This window comes from Rattus norvegicus, chromosome 13 (assembly GCF_021556685.1).
Source record: "Rattus norvegicus strain SHRSP/BbbUtx chromosome 13, alternate assembly SHRSP_T2T, whole genome shotgun sequence".
NCBI lineage: Eukaryota > Metazoa > Chordata > Mammalia > Rodentia > Muridae > Rattus > Rattus norvegicus.
In genome coordinates this window covers 94,409,276-94,429,054 of record NC_141546.1, presented here as the reverse complement: position 1 = coordinate 94,429,054, position 19,779 = coordinate 94,409,276, and the positions used below count along the sequence as shown (strand labels likewise).

The 19,779-nt window shown below is 39.4% G+C and overlaps 1 protein-coding gene across 28 annotated transcripts in view; it reads right to left on the bottom strand.

Annotated features, from left to right (window-relative positions):
• The window catches only part of Cdc42bpa (CDC42 binding protein kinase alpha), a 220,323-nt gene that overhangs the window by 68,404 nt on the left and 132,140 nt on the right, over positions 1 to 19,779 (bottom strand). For 19 of the 28 annotated variants that reach the window (XR_015635049.1, XR_015635050.1, XR_015635051.1 and 16 more), the window contains 3 exons: positions 17,051 to 17,184; positions 7,514 to 7,756; positions 7,192 to 7,302 (listed from right to left, as the gene is read on the bottom strand). Coding sequence is in view for 22 of the 28 variants with exons in the window: in XM_087579838.1 (XP_087435964.1) it covers positions 7,192 to 7,302; positions 7,514 to 7,756; positions 17,051 to 17,184 (488 nt within the window). In the remaining 6 variants the exon portion in view is untranslated. The remainder of the gene's footprint in view (positions 1 to 7,191; positions 7,303 to 7,513; positions 7,757 to 17,050; positions 17,185 to 19,779) is intronic. The other 9 variants (XR_015635054.1, XM_087579840.1, XM_087579844.1 and 6 more) reach the window with 2 other exon arrangements.

Sequence of the window (19,779 nt, the reverse complement as noted above, 5' to 3'; positions counted from 1 at the left end):
TGAAGTGGAGCCTGAACACAGCTCTGAAGTGCCCACTGTGACCCACAGCACACTGCCACAACTCTAATCACATCAAGAACGTCTTTGCTGTTCTGCTACTTGGTTGTTGGGATGGCAACAAATATGTATACAAACTTACAAAGAAAATTTCACCTGAAATTAAAACTCGATGAGATCACTAATTTAATTACAGATGAATCATGTATTATGTAGAAGTTCAAAAAGCCAAATAAAACACTGAAAATGAAATTAAATAACGAACAAGAACAAACAACCTGCCACAAAGCAGACGTTTCCGTGCCAGTAACAATACAAACTGAACACATTAAAAAATGCAATGCTTGAACAGCCTAGTAAGTCACCAGTGGAAGGGGAAGCCCTTGGTCCTGCCAAGACTGAACCCTCAGTGAACAGGATTGTTGGGGGGAGGGTGGTAATGGGTGGAGGATGGGGAAGGGAACACCCATGTACAAGAAGAGGTGGAAGGGTTAGGGGGATGTTGGCCTGGAAATCGGGAAAGGGAATAACAATTGTAATGTAAATAAGAAATACCCAATTTAATAAAGATGGAGGAAAAAAACAAACAAAAAAACCCCCCAAACAAATAAAAAAAAATGCATTGTTTCAGCAGGCTGACAGTCCTGGGACCTTCTCAGCAGCTAGCCTTGCTTATATTAAGTACTTAATAAAACCCAGTAATTCAAAGTATTACTTTAAGTCCCACAATAAAACTATGAGAGAACTCAGTAAGTCTTTCAGGTTTAAGTATTTCAAGCCATCAGACAAAATAACAATAGTGAAACACCAGAAATTTACCTATTAAATTTAGAAATATCAACAGAATGGATGTGACTCATGTATCACAGTAATTTTAATTATTCTGATTAGCATATGAAACTTAACAGAAATGCATAATGTGAGGAAAACTAAACAATATTACATCTATGCAATTATTGCCCCCCACCAAAACAAACAAACAAACAAACCCCAAATAGCTGTGGACTGCCCTGGTGCTGTTCCAGTTCCCCAAGAGGGGCTGCCCTGACAAGGAGTGAATGACATCTCAGGTGACTTCACCTGAACCTTCTCCCCATTTTAACTTGTAAAATAAAGGCTAGAGCCAGTGATTGGGCAGTGGAAAGGAAAGGAGAGCTGAAAGTTTTAGAGAGAAGGAGAAAGAGGAGGAGGAGAGAAGAGGAGAGGAAGGAGAGAGGGGAAGACAGAAGAGGAGGAGGAGGAGGTGGAAGGAAGGTGGAGCAGAAGCCCGTGGCCTGGAGAGACCATGAGTTATAAGGGAGGGATCCCTAGCTGGGAAGAGAGTAGTGCAGTGGTGGATCTGCCCAGTCTAGGTGTGCAGCCTGTGTTCACACTGATTGAGTTGTGTTTTCCTTGCACGGGATTATCTGGGGTGGAGATTTGCCACAACACCAAACAATAAACTAATACTGGAAATGACAGTGTAAGACAAACAAAAAGTCTAGATATTAAAACAAGCAAAAGGAAAATATAATAAAAATATTATTAGTAGCAAAAAAACACACAAAAACATGATGGTAACACTCAAGAGAAATAAGAAACAGTGAGATAGTCCTCATTTTAATGAAAAAAACCTCACGTCTTTATAAATATATAGAAAAGAGAAAAATGCCTATGCTTTCAATATTTTCCATGTTATTTTCCATGTAATTTTAACTTTAAAATGCCCTTTTCAAAGGCCACAGAAGGACTGGGCATAGAACAGGATGAAAAAAAATGCTTCTCATCTGTGAAGAATAAATTCAAAATAGCCAAGAAAACACTGAAAAGGAAGTGATAGGAATAGTCTTTAACAGTTATTACTGTGTGTACACCTTCGCCAACTGAGTTAACTGAATACAACATAGAGAGCAGCCGCAATTAATGGCAATAGTTAATTAAATGGAACTGGAATCACCAGGTTGCAATGCAAGAAGGAAACAACATTTTACACCACACACCCAGGACAAGCTGAACTTTGAAGTAACAGAAGAAACACTGAATAAAGAGAAATAATTAAGTTTTACAACTGAAAAGTACAATTATAAGACAATTGAAGGACTGAAGGTAGATATTGAAAACTAAGAAAAAGAAAATTTTTTGTTGTGTAAAGAATTTATATCAATTGATAAGGAAAATATTAGGACTGTAAAATTAAATGGGCAAATAGAAATTCTACAGAGAAAGTAGTTTATAAGTAAATCAAACCAAGAAATGTAAAGAACTATGGTAACTTTTTGGCCTTTCATATTTTCAAAGATCTGCATTTATGTGTTTATTTCATGTATTTTTCAAAAGAATGTAATAAAGGAAAAGCACGTGAGTGTCACGTAAAACCATCCCATCACAGAAGTCGGGGCTGGGTAGCTGGCTCAGCAGCTGCGAGCACTCCTGCTCCTCAGGACCTTAATTCCTGAGCACCCATGGTGGCTCAGGAGCGCCTGGAACTCTAGGTCTGCGGGATCTGATACCACTGCTGGCCTCTGTGGCCCTGCATGCAGTGCTATACTTAAAACACATGTAGGCAAAGCACTCAGCACATTGAATAAAAACTTTTAAAAAAAGTTTTAAAAGTTCATCATTTAACTGTAAAGTATTGACTATATTCTTCTTGAATGATTTATAATCACTGAAATTATGAACATATCATTTTTAGTAGTGAAAATACTTTCTACAAAAAGTAAAAGTGTCCAGCATTAGATTTTCCCCCTAAAATTCAATGTTGAAGACCTAAGCACCCAGTAGTTGAAGATGAGGCCTGATTTAAAAACGGTGTCTTTCAGAAGGAACTGAGTTAGTTAAACAAGGTCTTTAGGGTCCCTCGCCCAGTATGAATGTGCCCTACAAGAAAGGGGGGATGACACGGAGACAGCGGCAGGGGAACTCCACAGAGTGTGAGATATACCCTGTTCCGTCTAGTTAAAGGCTTTCCAATTGTGTTAATCTTCTCAAATAAATTTGAGGTCATTGACTTGATCTCATGATTTTATGGTTTTTTTTTATTTGTTTGTTTTGAGACAGGAACTCATGTAGCCCAGGCTGACTTTCGACTAACTCTGTACCCAGAATGACCTGGCTCTCCTCTTCCTCCTCCTCTGCCTCCTCCTAAGGGCAGAGATTGGTGTGGCTGCCACCCTCAGCTCCTCATCAGGGTTCCTTTCCTTCTGTTAGCTCTGAGTTTAGCGTGCTTTTTCACCCCCTCCTCCATTCTGCAAAGCATCATTAGGCTACTGATTGAGGCTTTATTTTTTAAATGGGCATTTAGAGCTGCAAGTCTCCCTGGGAACACGGCCTTCTGAGGTGATACAACTCCAATGTCATCCTAATTCCCCTGTGTGTGTGTCACTGTTTCAGGGTGTACTGTTGAACAGCCACATATTTTTGAGTACCAAAGTTTTTCTTCTGTTGATTTCAAGTTCCATTCCTCCGTAGCTAGAGACTCTTTATGGAATTCAATTTTTTTATATTCACTGAAGATTATTTTGTGGCCTAACCTATGACCAGTTCTGGAGTTTACTAAACATACTTAAAAAGGATTTGCATCCTGTTGAATAAAAGCTCTATATATCTCTTTTAGGACGAGCTGATCATAATGTTTAATACCTTAAATTTTATGATTATCTGCACACTGCAAGAAGTAGGCTTCCTACTACACCAGCTTTTCTCTCCTCGGAACTGTTAAAAGTCATTCATGTCCATTTGCAGCAGTTCTAGAAATAAACCACAGAGCTCTGTACACCAGGCAAGCATCCTGTCACTGAGCTTTCCCCTCTCTGTGTACTTCTTTTGTGGAAAGGTCTCATAAGCTGTTCAGGCCTTAAGCATCAACCCTTTCCACCTTTACCTCCCAAGTACCTGAGACTACAGCACAGTGCCACTATGCACCACTTAATATTATTCTTACTGGAATGAAGTCTTACAATCCCTCAAGGAACTACAAGACGGTTTAAAATTCTATTTATGTGCTTTTTACAGAAAGTCCTATTTGACTAGGTACTGTGGGGAGAAGCTGGAGTCCTGAGTAGATGTATGTTACTGACTTGAGCATGTCATGTCAAGGACCCTAATTCCTCAGACGATGGAAATGGAGACAAAGCCTTTTCCTGGTCAGGGTGAGAGGAATGGCCAGGCCTTCCTCTGGTCAGAGTAAGTATTTCTAAATGGCTGATTGTACATAAAGCCAATGTATGCAGAAACTATCAAAGACAACTTCCAGAATGACTGAAGCCTGAGACTGTTTCCCTACTAAAGCCAGCTAGAACCTTCCTTCTGCCTTCCTTCTTGAGTGTGTTGTAAAGTGCCAAGTTTTCCAGCTGCTGCTGCTGAAGTGTTACAGGGACTCTGGAGCAGGGCCAATGGTTCTGTCAGGACTTGCCCCTCCCCATTCCCTCTGCCTTGCTAAAAACCATTAGATGACATCCCTAAAGCTAGTCCCCAAAGTCCATTAGATGACGTACCTAAATCTAGTCCCCAAAGTCCATTAGATGGCATCCCCAAAGCTAGTCCCCAAAGTCCATTCCCTTTTTTGACTACTTCCTCTTTCAGAAGCTGACTACCAAGTTCTAGCTATCAAAGTATTGGAAGTCCAGCAATGAAAAGCCCCCTTTGGCTGCCCTGATCAATATTCCCAATCAAAATTAAACACCTTATCTTAACTCAGTGTTTCCTCCTTTACCTTTGTAAACCACCACTTGCCTATGGACCGCATCTGTCTCCTCTCTGTCCAGAGGTAGTGCTTTGTCCTTCCTCTCCCCTTGGTCTCTTCCCTTTTTCCTTTGTCCTCCATCTCCTGTCTTTGTCTCTTATTCCCTGCTCTCTGTCTCTCTGGAGCAAATAAACCTCTTTGTGTTGAGAACTAGGTATTGGGTGTTTTGTGGTGATGCTGGTTCCTTTAGGTGTGCCCCCATCAGAGCTGACCCCTGCCTCCAGCTTTTCTGTTCTTGGTTCTCTATCACCCTAGTGCAGGTTACAGCAATGTGGTAAAATAGAGAAGGTTAGTGAGAACAAATGATTTCAAGTCTACTGGAAGGACATCTACACTCATGTATTGATACTGTGACATCCTCATATAAGTGTCACACAGAACAACATTCATATGACGCTAGTAGAGTATCACACCAGTAACCCATTTCCAGCTCCTTCAGCCAGAAATACCCCAGACTTTGCTGGCCTAACTCCTACTTTTACTTTAAGACAGAGGTCCTCCAAACCATGATTTCATGGGTCAATGGCATCTTAAAAAGAACTACAGAACTGATAATATAATTACCCTATTTATACTTTATCAAGTTAAGATATTGAACCCAACGACTATTTCCATTACAGTTCTTATCACCTGATATCATTGTCACTGTATATTATCCATCAAATGATGTGGAATCTCAGAATAAAGACAATATTGGCCCCAGAGGGTAAAAAAAAAAAAAAAAAATATATATATATATATATATATATATATATATATATATATATATATATATATATATGATAAGTAAAACAATGCTAGAAAGACAAGAATGCTGTGAGGGGCTAATGTTGATCCTGAACTTGCCTGGATGATGACCTTCTAGGTACTTCTAGGTGTTTGTAAGAGCAGCTTTGATTCAGGCAGATCATGAAGGCTCTGCTCTCACACATGTATTGATCCCTGGATGGATTTGCCAGGAAGGGAGTGGAGAGAACGAAGTGGGGCCTAGTTGGAAGGAGGAGGGCACTAGGGAGGAGCCGTATTCTTGAGGGCGGTTTTGGCCTGCTCATCCTATACTGCTCACCCTATACTGCCCCTTCCAGTGCCTGAAGGAAAGTGCAGTCTCTTTCTTATGCTCCCACCACAGTGCTCTGCCTCAACAAAGGTCCAGAATCAATAAACCAAGTCTTATAAGTGAAATTTCTCAAATAATGAGGTAAAATAAGTAAATCCTTCTTTTACGTTGTTTTCTTATGTATTTTGGTCACAGTAGTGAGAAAGCTAAGCAAAATAAATGCCTAAGACTTCTAGGGTGCACTCTAGTCCTTCTGAATTAAATAAAAGAAAGATCAGAGTTCATGCCTCTTCCAGCAGAGGAGAATGTTATTTGCAAACTCTGACACTACGTCACTATGGTTATGGCTAAGTCTACCACATGACTAATTCACTGAATAGCAAATGTATTAAAAATATTAAACATGATAATGTACACACACAGATTAATAATGCATTTGTCTCTGTTGGGAATAAACTAGACTACAGTTCTGGTGAGGAAACGGATCTGAGTCAGCCATTAACCCAGACTCAGCTACTACAAGGATTCGGAAGCAGCAAAGGGACAAGACTTTCTAAGACGCCACTCAGTTGCCTCTGATATTCTCTTTAAAGGCTGTGAGACCATCACTGTGCTAAAGATTACTGAGCACCATGAGGCGAAAGCTTGCACATGTATTTATATACCCCAGGCACAGGAGCAACAGATGACAAAAACAAAACAGGAGAAAGTGTTCCATTCAGTGTTACACAGCTAGTAACTGTCTAGTCTAGAATTTAAAACTAGGTCACCTACTGAGAACTGGCTTCTCTTGGGTCACTTATAGAACAGGGAGGTGGCATGAAGGTTAATCTTGACTGTCAACTTCATGGGCTTTAGAATTACCACAGGAACAAACCTTGGTGCTTGTTCATGAGCGAGTTTCAAGACTGGATAAACCTAGGTAAGAAGACCCACCCTAAATGGAGTTCCAGACTAAATAAACAGAGAGGATGTGTACCTCTGTAAGGGAGATGAGGACCAGCGTTCATCTCTCTCTACTTCCTGACTGCAAATGCAGTTACACCATCCTTGCCGTGATGAGCAACACCTCAAATTGCCAGCCAAAATAAAGGCTTCTTTCCCTAGGTTGCTTAGCTAGCTATACTGTCACAACCAGAAGACAGGGACAGACAGAGAGAGCCTCTGAATCTTATCACCCACCTATGCAGACCACCAGGCCAACTTGTTCAGGTTGGCAGTCCTTCGTGGATGCCTACTCTTCACTGAACAGCTGAATGTGATTAGCGAATGTGTATCAGCTTCCTACCAGTAAGAATGAGCACTAAGAATACTGGACTGCAAGCATAGGTAGTGTCCATTCTTCACCAAAGAGCAATAAGCAACACTCCTTACTAAGCTTATGCAGAAGCAGCTTGATAAATACCAACAATACCTTCAGTCCCTCCAATTCATTTTCCAGCTGTTTAGAATAATGTTCGCTCTGCTCTCGGAGCTTCCGGTCCTTTGAGGCTTCAGCAATTAGAGCTTCAGTGTGAACCTCCAGCTTTAACACAGAAGGAAATACACAGACTCCATGTTAGCTTCGGAAAAGCACCTTTCCAAGGGAGTGTAGAGCTTGAACTGCAAGATTCACAGTAGTTAATAGTACCGAGCTACAAAGTGACTTTTTCAAACCTTAGACTGGAGCGCACATTACTTCACTAGGCTAAGTGTAGTTTAAGCACAGACATTATGGAATTTGCCTGGCTACTGACCTCTTTCTTGGCTCTTTCTGCTCTGCGAAGCTCCTGCCTTAAGCTCTCAGCTTTTTGCATCACCAGGTCCACCTCTTCTTCCTTATCTCGGACATGGCGAGCAAGTTTCTGCTTTTGGGTGTGCAATTCTGTTAGTCGCTCATTGATCTCCATGAACTCCTGCATGGCCAGTTTCCTCTGACAGTGTGCGTCTTTCAGCTCTTTGGATTGGTTTTTTAATCGCTCACTAGCCTGGACTAGTTCCTACAGTTTTATAAAAAAAAATATATGTTACCAAATCTGCAACCTAGAGACCAAATTTGGCCATCAAAATAGCTATTATTAACTTATGAAGAGCCAAAATTATTTACCTCAGGACAACACTGAAGGACATGGACTACTTCTAAAGACAGTAAGGGAATGCAATGATAGCTTGTTCACCTTCTCAAACTCTAATTCAAAGTTTATTTGTATTTATGTGTATGTGTGTTTAGTCTGTATTATGTATGTGTACCATGTGCACACAGAACCTATGGAGTGTAGAAGAGGGCTTCAGAACCCATGGAACTAACATTATAGGTAACTGCTAGCTCCCACATGGGTGCTGGGAACTGAACCTGAATCCTCTCCAAGAGCAGCTGGTGCTCTTAATCAGTGAGCCAATTCCAGCCCCAAGTCTAAATGTTTACACTGACCTGGCAAGTGCAAAGAGGCAGCTGAAGGAGTAGAATGTACAAATATAAACTATGTTGCTCAAAATCATTTATAAAACTTAACAAATATTTAGGAGATTATTTTAAATTCAATTGAGTAATTACAAACATAAACAAATGCCTTTCTTACTGAGAAAAATAAGCCCTAGACAAATAACATGGAGAAAAATCTCTTAATCTTAGCTTCCTGATTTAGAGGTGCTCTGCAGACTCAGGTCAGTGTAACTCCCTGCCTCCCAGGGAAGAAAATGTGCATCACCTCTGGAGGAAGGAAATGCGGCTCGGCCACACATTAACAGCAATTAAACGTGAGCCAGCACCCACAGGTTTCCAAAGAACCAAAGATCAAAACCAGTATAAGGAACCAATGGCAACAACAGGAAACAGAACAAACGCCAGAAGTATTTAGGTATCATTAGAGTGATATGCATGAGATGTATGAAGAAATAAAAGGAGTCCTCATAAAAATTTGGAAATAAGAAAAGGCTAATAAAAAACTATCACACGGGTGTATAAATGAATCCAAAAGACATTTAGGCATGAAAAAATATGTACACATCTTGTCTTAGTCAGGGTTTCTATTCCTGCACCAACATCATGACCAAGAAGCAAGCTGGGGAGGAAAGGGTTTATTCAGCTTACACTTCCACACTCCTGTTCATCACCAAAGGAAGTCAGGACTGGAACTCAAGCAGGTCAGGAAGCAGGAGCTGATGCAGAGGCCATGGAGGGATGTTACCCTTGCTCCCCCTGGCTTGCTCAGCTTGCTTTCTTATAGAACTCAGGACCACCAGCCCAGGAATGGCACCACTCACAATGGGCTGGGTCCTCCCCCCTTGATCACTAATTGAGAAAATGCCTTACAGCTGGGTCTCATGGAGGCATTTCCTCAAGGGAGGATCCTTTCTCTGTGATAACTCCAGCTTGTGTCAAGTTGACACACAAAACTACCCAGTACACATACACATATAATATAGGAATCTTTATAAGAAATATAAATATAGAAAAGGAAAACCAAAACTAAACCCAGAAATGTGTAAAAATGAAACTAGGTAACATTATAAAAACTAAAATCTCTAAAGAAATTTGGGGTTGGAGAGGTGGCTCAGCAGTTAAAGGGCACTGGTTATCCAGAGGACCTGGATAACCCACATAGGACAGCTCCAACCATTTGTACTTCCAGTTCCAAGAGAAATTATGCCCTCTTCTAGCTTTCTTGGGCACCAAGCATGCAAATAATGCTGGCAAAACACCCATACATGAAAAGTGAAAAATAACAAAAGAAAGAAAGAAAGAAAGAAGGAAGGAAAGAAAGAAAGAGAGAAAGGAAAGGAAGGAAAGAAGGAAAGAAAGAGAAGAAAGGAAGAAAGAAAGGAAGATAATTAATTGGTGTGGGGCAGTGTGATAGCTCGGTGGGTGAAGGACTGAGTGGGGAGAAGTAACCTGCACATTGATAATCTGACCGCTACACCCACACCTAACATATGCAAACACATGCACATGAATATTCATGTGTGCATACATGCATACACACAAAAATATAATAAATCTTTTTTTAATTGGGGTGGGTGGGAGAAATCAAGTTATATTCTGCTCTCAGAAAAATGAAAAATCGATAATCAAATTCAGAAGATACAAGTGGTATGAGAAAGAGTTGAAAAACTTTCTAAGAGATAAGAAATTAATACTGTACACTCAGAAAAATTACTCCAAAATCTATTGAAAACTGACAAGAGGTTGCCATTTCTGCACTAAAGGGAACTCTACACCTTTATCTCAGGATGAAGGTTTTAGACTGACAATGGAACACACAGCAAACCAAGGACTAAGAACCTCGTACACATGTATGTGAAGAAAAGTCACATATCATAGTAAACGCCTGATTTATAGTTACTAATAAATATACAAATCAAATATCTGTGTATACTGCACATAAATTGCAAAGAAGTAACACAACTATAGGCCCTTAAGAGTTTCAGTGGCTAGTTAATATATTTAGATTTTGTTAATATGAATAGCAAAATTCAAATGCAAATACCAAAGATCAGAAGTAGCAGAGTGTAAAACAAAAAATAAAAAACCCAAGCAAAACAAAAAGAATTATGGTATCATAGTAATACACATACACTTAATCCTGATGAATTATACCTCAAAATGGTTAAGATAGGAAATGCTATGCTATGTGCATTTTGTTTTTTAAAAAGGACACAAAATGATAACTAAAAAACAAAACAAAAAAAAGTGACATTAGTAATGAGTATAGATATGAAGGGCCAAACTCACCAGGTAAAGGTAATTTGTTATACCAGATAAACAAAATCTAGACCTTAGCAGAAAAACCAGTGTTAGGAATAGAGAATATTACCAAATGATTACATCACTCAACAGGAGGCCAAACCGTAACATTTAACAAATTCTAAATTTAGGGTAGGGAAGTCTTAAAGTACACTTAAAAATAAACTTCTCAAACTAGAAAACATTAAAAAATTGATCAACACAAGAATTTCACTTCCTAATCACTAATTATCAAGAAAGCAGAGCAATGCCTATAAAGACATGAAATAGAGCTCATTCTGGTAAAGCCAGCGCCTGGGAGGGTTAGAGGCAGGTTGAGGTCAGCCTGGTTTAGGCACTGAGTGGAAGGTCATCTGGGCTACACAATGGGATCTTGTCTTACATCCCTCTCTGCAAAGGATTTGAAAAGTTCTAATAAGTTTTATATAGAGAGAAATTTGCACCCTGTTTTGGAAATGCATCCTCTTTTCAATAATATACACTAACTATTTAAAAAATGACACTAAAGCCTAAGCCACGAAGCCATGCTCAGTAGATTGCAAACAGATACACAGGCGACATGCTTCAAGGAACAGTTATGAAATAAAAAATCAACGTGTGCTTCATATGTTAAAAAACTCTGCTAATTCAATTTGGCATATATTTTTAAAGTAGAAACAATCATATGAGTGATGTATAGGATTGTACACTGCATAAAGTCATTAACTCATTCTTCATAGTAAAAATTGAGTAGCAAAATGAAAATAAAAAGTAATTCCCTTAATCTACTGGAAATTATTTTACTAAATATACATAACAAGCATTAGTGGTACAATGTTAGAGGCATTTTCTTTAAAATCGTCTACACAGGGGCTGGAGAGATGGCTCAGAGATTGAGAATACTGACTGCTCTTCCAGAGGTCCTGAGTTCAATACCCAGCACCTACATGGTGGCTCACAACCATCTGTGATGAGATCTGGTGCCTTCTGCTGGCCTGCAGGCGTACATACAGGCAGAATGCTATTTACATAATAAATGAATCTTTAAAAACATTAGTTAACAAGAATGACTATTCTTACTATTTCTCTTCATCATCATACTGACTTCCCAGCTAACACAGTAAGCTTGCAGAAGATGAAAACCATAAAAACCCAAGTTAGAAACAAAATTGTTATTATTTGCAGAAAATTTTGAAAAAAACTAAAACATATCCTGTTAGTTAGAATTCAGCAGTGTTGAACCAGAACTGCTAACAAAAGCCAACAAAACAGCCATAACATTTAAAGACATTTAAAATAAGAAATAATTGAGTAACAAATTTTAAAAAGGGAAAAACTTTCATGAAACAGTACATTTCATTACATTTCTTCTCTTCCTTGGCCGGCCTGCCTGCCTGCCTGCCTGCCTGCCTGCCTGCCTGCCTGCCTGCCTTCCTTCAACTCTTGTTTCGGGGACAGGGATTCCTGGGTGACAGGCTTAGACTTCTTATCTTCTTGCTACAGGCTTCTTGTGCACGCTTATTTCTGCAGTGCTGGGGGACTGAACGCCATGTTCTATACATGCCAGGCAAGCGCTCTACCAATGAGTGCTTTATAGAATTTAAGTAATTTTAAATATATGAAAAGATATCACCTTTATGTTTTAAATGACCGTGGCACTGGACAGATGCGGCTTTCATGTTTTACACAATTAGATCACCCGAACAAATGTCACCAAAACTGGGGCCTTTCCTAAATGTGAGCCATAGAACGTAATTCCTAACAAATTTCAATAGTGAGGAAATTCCATTTACCCTCTGAAGGCACTTGAAGGTTGCACATGCCCTGGGCTACGGGAACGTCTTTCGTGACACTGGTCATCTGAGGATTAACTAAGGCCTAGACTAGTTAATTTTTATTCCAAAGGCACAAGGAAGAGGTCCAAGCATTTCTTTTCAGACTGCCAGGAAATTCAGACAAAAAGGAGGAGGGCAGCAGTGTAGCCTCTTTCTTCTGTGTTAATTCCTGAATAAATACTTTAGCAGTTACCCTTCTTTTCTATAGACTCCTCTCAGAAAGGGCTGTGTCAGTTACTTCTCAGGGCACTGCATAGGAGATAAAAACTGATGTAGAGGAACTGGAGTGGCTTTAATAGGTTTGGTCCCCACAGACTCATGTGTTTGAATGCTCTGCCGACAGGGAGTAGCACTATGAGAAGTTGCTCAGAATAGGTGTGGTCTTGTTGGAGAAAGTGTGTCGCTGTGGGAGTGGGTTTTGAGGTTCTATGCTCAACTTCCACCAGTGTGGCAGACAATTCCCCTCCTGGCTGCCTTTGGATCAAGAATTCTCGGCTCCTCCAACACCATGTTGTCTGGATGCCGCCATGCTTCCCACCATTATGATGATAGACTAAACCTCTGAAACTGTAACCCAGTCCCAATTCCATGTTGTTCTTTATACAATTGCCTTAGTCACTGTGTCTCTTCACAGCATTGGGAACCCTAACTATGACAGGAACTATGGTTGTTTATCTATTAAATACAAATAAAAATAACAGTCTGCCATGCTCTTGTTTATGTGTATATTCAAAGTAATAACATATGTGTACTTTGATATAATGCAATACAATTAATTATTTTGTAATTGATCAGTGATGAAATATAATTTCAATCAAAATTCTATCATAGTTTCAAGGAATACAGACTAATATAAAGAGAAAATTTGCTATATGACAGAGGTGCCATTGCACAACTGGGAAAAGAACAACTATTCTGTATACAAGTGACTGGTTAGCCATATTAGAAAAAGAAACATTGAATTCTTTTTTTTTTTTTCTACTGAATTCTTATCACACACTGTTAGGCAGCTAGTTGGGTATTAGCAGGTTTGAAGTTTAAAAGGGACAAACTCCTCCCTCATAACCAGCAGCAGGATTCTTGATCACTGGTCAAAAAACATATCTTTAGCCCTGGTTGGATGGATACACATTTGGAATTTATGAGACTACTGTCTGGCTAAAGGCCTTCAACAACAACGACGACGACGACAAGGACAACAATAACAACACCACCACCACAAAGCTATCTTGCCATCCTTTTCCATAAGAGCTGATCCAACTGGCCTGTCAATCACCTAGACAATGAAACACCCTTCAGGAAAAGCTATTTGAAAGACTTTGAAATGGTATAAAGCCTACCTAAGTGTAGGTAGACACGACGGCCTCTTTGATCACTGTGAACTCTCATTGCTTGAGAATGTGCAGTGCTTATAAAGGTGTCTGTGGCCACTGCCCGCCTTACCCCTTGAAGGTATTCTACCATCTTCTACCCTATGCTGTGTCTCTGTCTCACTGGAATTCTTCCCACAGAGATCACAAGGACCAGGGACCAAAAGGAGTGCTGAGTAAGATCCCTGTAGCAACATGGAAGCCAAAGTGAGTTTCCAGGGTTTAGAGAGAGAAACTATCAAGAGCAGACTATAAAAAGTAAGGATAAAAAAAAGTAAGGATAAAATTTAGGAGTTTTTTTTATAACCTCTGATTTCCTAATAGAGTATGAGCCAGCCAATGTCCTAACTTAAATATATGGACAAATGTACATTACGCTCACAAACTCTGAGAAGAGTAAGGAGAAAAGCCACTGGCAGGTATCTTAACCTGTGCACTTAAGGAAAGACATTGGGAAATTTCAAGAATTCTTATAAATATCAAAAGACAGTCAAACAGAAAAACATGTAAAAAATAAGTTATTTTGTAAAAGAAATAACATAAAATAATGGACATGTGGTAGAGAAAGTTGCTAAACTAATGGAAAGAAGACCTAATGGACAGTACTCCACAGAAGACCTAATGGACAGTACTCCACAGAAGACCTAATGGACAGCACTCCACAGAAGACCTAATGGACAGTACTCCACAGAAGACCTAATGGACAGTACTCCACAGAAGACCTAATGGACAGTACTCCACAGAAGACCTAATGGACAGTACTCCACAGAAGACCTAATGGACAGTACTCCACAGAAGACCTAATGGACAGTACTCCACAGAAGACCTAATGGACAGTACTCCACAGAAGACCTAATGGACAGCACTCCACAGAAGACCTAATGGACAGCACTCCACAGAAGACCTAATGGACAGCACTCCACAGAAGACCTAATGGACAGCACTCCACAGAAGACCTAATGGACAGTACTCCACAGAAGACCTAATGGACAGTACTCCACAGAAGACCTAATGGACAGTACTCCACAGAAGACCTAATGGACAGTACTCCACAGAAGACCTAATGGACAGTACTCCACAGAAGACCTAATGGATAGTATTCCACAGAAGACCTAATGGACAGTATTCCACAGAAGACCTAATGGACAGCACTCCACAGAAGACCTAATGGACAGTATTCCACAGAAGACCTAATGGACAGTATTCCACAGAAGACCTAATGGACAGTATTCCACAGAAGACCTAATGGACAGTATTCCACAGAAGACCTAATGGACAGTACTCCACAGAAGACCTAATGGACAGTACTCCACAGAAGACCTAATGGACAGTACTCCACAGAAGACCTAATGGACAGCACTCCACAGAAGACCTAATGGACAGTATTCCACAGAAGACCTAATGGACAGTATTCCACAGAAGACCTAATGGACAGTATTCCACAGAAGACCTAATGGACAGTATTCCACAGAAGACCTAATGGACAGTATTCCACAGAAGACCTAATGGACAGTACTCCACAGAAGACCTAATGGACAGTACTCCACAGAAGACCTAATGGACAGTATTCCACAGAAGACCTAATGGACAGTATTCCACAGAAGACCGAGAAAAAAAGGCCGGCAGCCACATAACATTGTTCAAGATAAACCAATCACCATAGAAATGAAAATTCAAACCAGAATCAGGTAACATTTTACCTCTGTCAGAATGGTTATTATAAAAAAGACAAAGCAAGCAAGCATTGGTTAGGACACAAAGAAAATGTTTTTCTTCACTTGAAGCCATTATGGAAATCACATCATGATTTCCTTGTTATTAAAGCTACCTCTTCTCAACAATAGGGCCTTTTCAGGATACACTTAAAGAACTTTTAGCCCTAAAATGGACTAAAAATTACAAAAATTGTTCCTATAAGTCAAGATACCAGATATTTATGCTTATTATGTTAACTAAATTTGACTGTATAACAATACCAGTAAATGCAAGCTCATAAATCCCGGATTATCACTACTTATTGCTACAGGAAAGAGAAGTGCTGCCACAGTGCCAAACGCTGTTGCGCGACCCTGTGCCTGACGGACTGCAGTAAGTGGGAACTAAGAGTACACTCGTCTATCAACCTACACTTACCAGCTCCTTATCAGCATGAGCTTATTGTGTTTCTACTCCATTTCCTTACCGAAAAGACACATGCCCAGAGAAACAGATTCTACAATAATCAGTATTTTTCATATCAAATCATTAAATACAATGTATTCTGTGATCTGAACTACTGATCTCTCAACTGCGTAGGCCGCCATTAGTACCAACTTCTTGTTGTTGCTAATGAAATCCAAAGATCCTCCCAATATGTGATCAAATTTTCCTCCATGGCTTGAATATTATCTTCTCAATTGTGTTGTTATATAATCTTAGTTATGAACAAATTTTGTTGCTATGTCTAGTACCATTTAAATATTACATAAAGCTCTTAGGAAAATTTAGCTTTTTTCCCATGCCACTTTGAAAAAAATGATATTTAAAGAATAAGTAAAGCATGGAAAGGATTTTAAATCATAACCTGTGCTTATACCAGCAAATTATAATGAAAATATATAAGGAAGAGATATGTGTCAAAGATACATGACATTAGAAATTAGAAAATATAATTTAATACTACAATAAAATATCACTTAACCCTAAAATCTGTATTTAAATTTTTTATAGACATTAGAGTCTACTATCTTTTTGTATCTTTTTTAGTAACATTCCTTTTTTTTTTTTTTTTGGAGCTGGGGACCGAACCCAGGGCCTTGCGCTTCCTAGGTAAGCGCTCTACCACTGAGCTAAATCCCCAGCCCCGTAACATTCCTTTCTAAGTCAAGACTTTTAACTTTCTAAATGAACAAAAGATTTTTGCACTTTAAAGCCTCAAGAATTTGAGTTCTCTTACTAATGAAGAATGTCATACATCAAGATGATTATTTTAAAATGTAGGGGGTTGAGAGATGATGGCTCAGTGGTTACGAGCACACACTACTCTTGTAGAGGACCCATGCTCAGGTCCCAGCAACCATGGTAGGAAACTCTATATTGGGAACCCATGGAGTTACAACTTAACTGCTTACAACTGCAGTGCCAGCATACCCAATGCCTGTGGCCTCATCAGGCACATATATGTAGGTGCATATACTCCTACACATATACACATACACACATAGTTAAACATAAAATCAATCTTTAAAAAATTTTAAACTATCATTTTAGGTTAGCATGAAAATTTCATTTCAAATTTTTATAGAAAAATATATATTGTCATATATTCTAATTATAAAGGATGAAGCATGTACCAAATAGCTTTAAGGATCTGTTCATATGTGTTACCTTATTTAGCTCTTCTCTTTCCTGCTGCAAAGTTTTGATTTGTTTTTCAAAAGCTTTGATTTGCCTAAAAGCATCATCTAGTTCTCGTCTCACAGAATTAGCTTCTTCAAGTTGTTGTTCCAAATGATTCACTTCTTTAAAAAAACAGAAAACAAACAAAATCCCACTTTAATTCAGACACATAGTGTAAGCAAATGAAAAGCAGAATACTGATATTCATAACATGCAATAGCTGTATTTAAACCAGAAAAAGCAGTTAAACTTTATTTTTCTCATCTTTTAGATTAAAATATTACAAGTTCACTTCATTTGGGACAGTTATATAAGACAGATTTAGCATACTCTGAGTAAGTTGCCAAGGACTAAGCAATTGGAAAATTACTGCCAAATAAAAGGATTTTTTCTATAATAAAAGTTATTATAAAACAATTATTTCAAACAAACATATAAAATGAACCCATAATTTATTAAATTCAAGACATTCAACTTGGACATATTATATACAGTATTAAAATGGTCTACTCCAGTGGTTCTATACCTTCATAATGCTATGATTCTTTAATACAGTTCCTCATGCTGTGTGATCACAACCATAAAATTATTTTTGTTGCTACTTCATGACTATAATTTTGCTAGTTATAAATCAGAAAACAAATACTTTTAGAGACAGGGGTTTGCCAAAGGACTCACGACCCATAGGTTGAAAACCACCACAACAATAAAAGAACTTCTTGGGGAATCACCATCCCTGACCTCAAGTAGTATTCAGAGCAATGGTGATAAAAACTGCATGGTGTTGGTACAGAAACAGTCAGGCAGATCAATGGGATAGAATTGAAGACCCAGAAATGAACCCACACACCTATGGTTACTTTATCTTTGACAAAGGAGCTAAACCCATCTAGTGGAAAAAAGACAGCATTTTCAACAAATGATACTGGTTCAACTGGTGGTCAGCATGTAGAAGAATGCAAATCAATCCACGCTTATTTCCTTGTACAAAGCTCAAGTCCAAGTGGATCAAGGACCTCCCCATCAAACCAGATACACTGAAACTAATAGAAGAGAAAGTGGGTAAGAGCTTTGAACACATGGGCACAGGGGAAATTTTCCTGAACAAAACACCAATGGCTTATGCTCTAAGATCAAGAATTGACAAATGGGACCTCATAAAACTGCAAAGCTTCTGTAAGGCAAAGGACACTGTCAATAGGACAAAATGGCAAACAACAGATTGGGAAAGGATCTTTACCAATCCTCCATCCCATAGAGGGCTAATATCCAAAATATACAAAGAACTCAAGAAAACAAGACTCCAAAGAGCCAAATAACCCTATTAAAAATGGGGTACAGAGCTAAACAAAGAATTCTCAACTCAGGAATATCGAAAGGCTGAGAAGCGCCTAAAGAAATGTTCAACATCTTTAGTCATCATCAGGGAAATACAAATCAACCATGAGATTCTACCTCACTCCAGTCAGAGTGATTAAGATCAAAAACTTAGGTGACAGCAGAAACTGTGGAGAAAGAGGAACCCTCCTCCATTGTGGGTGGGACTGCAAACTGGTACAACCACTCTGGAAATCAGCCTGGAGATTCCTCAGAAAATTGGACATAGTAATACCTGAGGACCCAGTTATACCTCTCTTGGGCATATACCCAAAAGATGCCCCAACATATAACAAAGTCACGTGATCCACTATGTTCATAGCAGCCTTATTTATAATAGCCAGAAGCTGGAAAGAACCCAGATGCCCTTCAACAGAGGAATGGATACAGAAAATGTGATACATCTACACAATGGAGTACTACTCAGCTATCAAAAACAAGGACTTCATGAAATTCTTAGGCAAATGAATGGGACTAGAAAATATCCTGAGTGAGGTAACTCAGTCACAAAAGAACACACATGGTATGTACTCACTGATATGTGGATATTAGCCCAAAAGCTCAGATTACCCAAGATGCAATTTACAGACCTTCAAGAAAAAGAAAGACCAAAGTGTGAATGCTTCAGTCCTTCTTAGAAGGGGGAACAAAATACTCACAGGAGGAAATTCGGAGACAAAGTGTGGAGCAGAGACTGAAGAAAAGGCCATCCAGAGACTGCCACACATGGGGATCCATCCCACATGCATTCACCAAACCCAGTCACTATTGGGGATGCCAAGAGGTGCATGCTGTTAAGAGCCTAATATAGCCTCCTGAGAGGCTCTGCCAGAGCCTGACAAATACAGAGGCTTGCAGCCAACCAATGAACTGAGAATAGGGTCCCCAACAGCAGAGAATGGACTTAAGGAGCTGAGAGAATCTGCAACCCCATAGGAAGAATAACAGTATCAACCAACCAGACACCCTAGAGTGTTGGGCCCTACCTTGGTGTTTCCATCCCCACTCGCTGAGCCTTTTAGCCTGCTGTAGCAAGAAAGTGTTTACACCCTTGGGAGCTGCTCTTAGCCCCTGATTTGGGGCTGGGATTTTCCATGGTACCCTTCCTCCCCACTGAGCCTTCCTGCTTGTTGTTGTTAAGTTGTTTATGCCCCTGATTGGGCCGGAACTTTCACCACATAGACTTCCTGTTTTCCTGGTTGGGGATTTTCACCTGCCTTGTTGTTTTCCAAGGCTTTTGCCTTGGGTATATAAGGAGATCTGTAAAGCCTTGGTGGCACTCGCTGAAAACAGATGACCTGTGTATTTGATTTATTTCAATCCCGCAGATCTATGCCCGA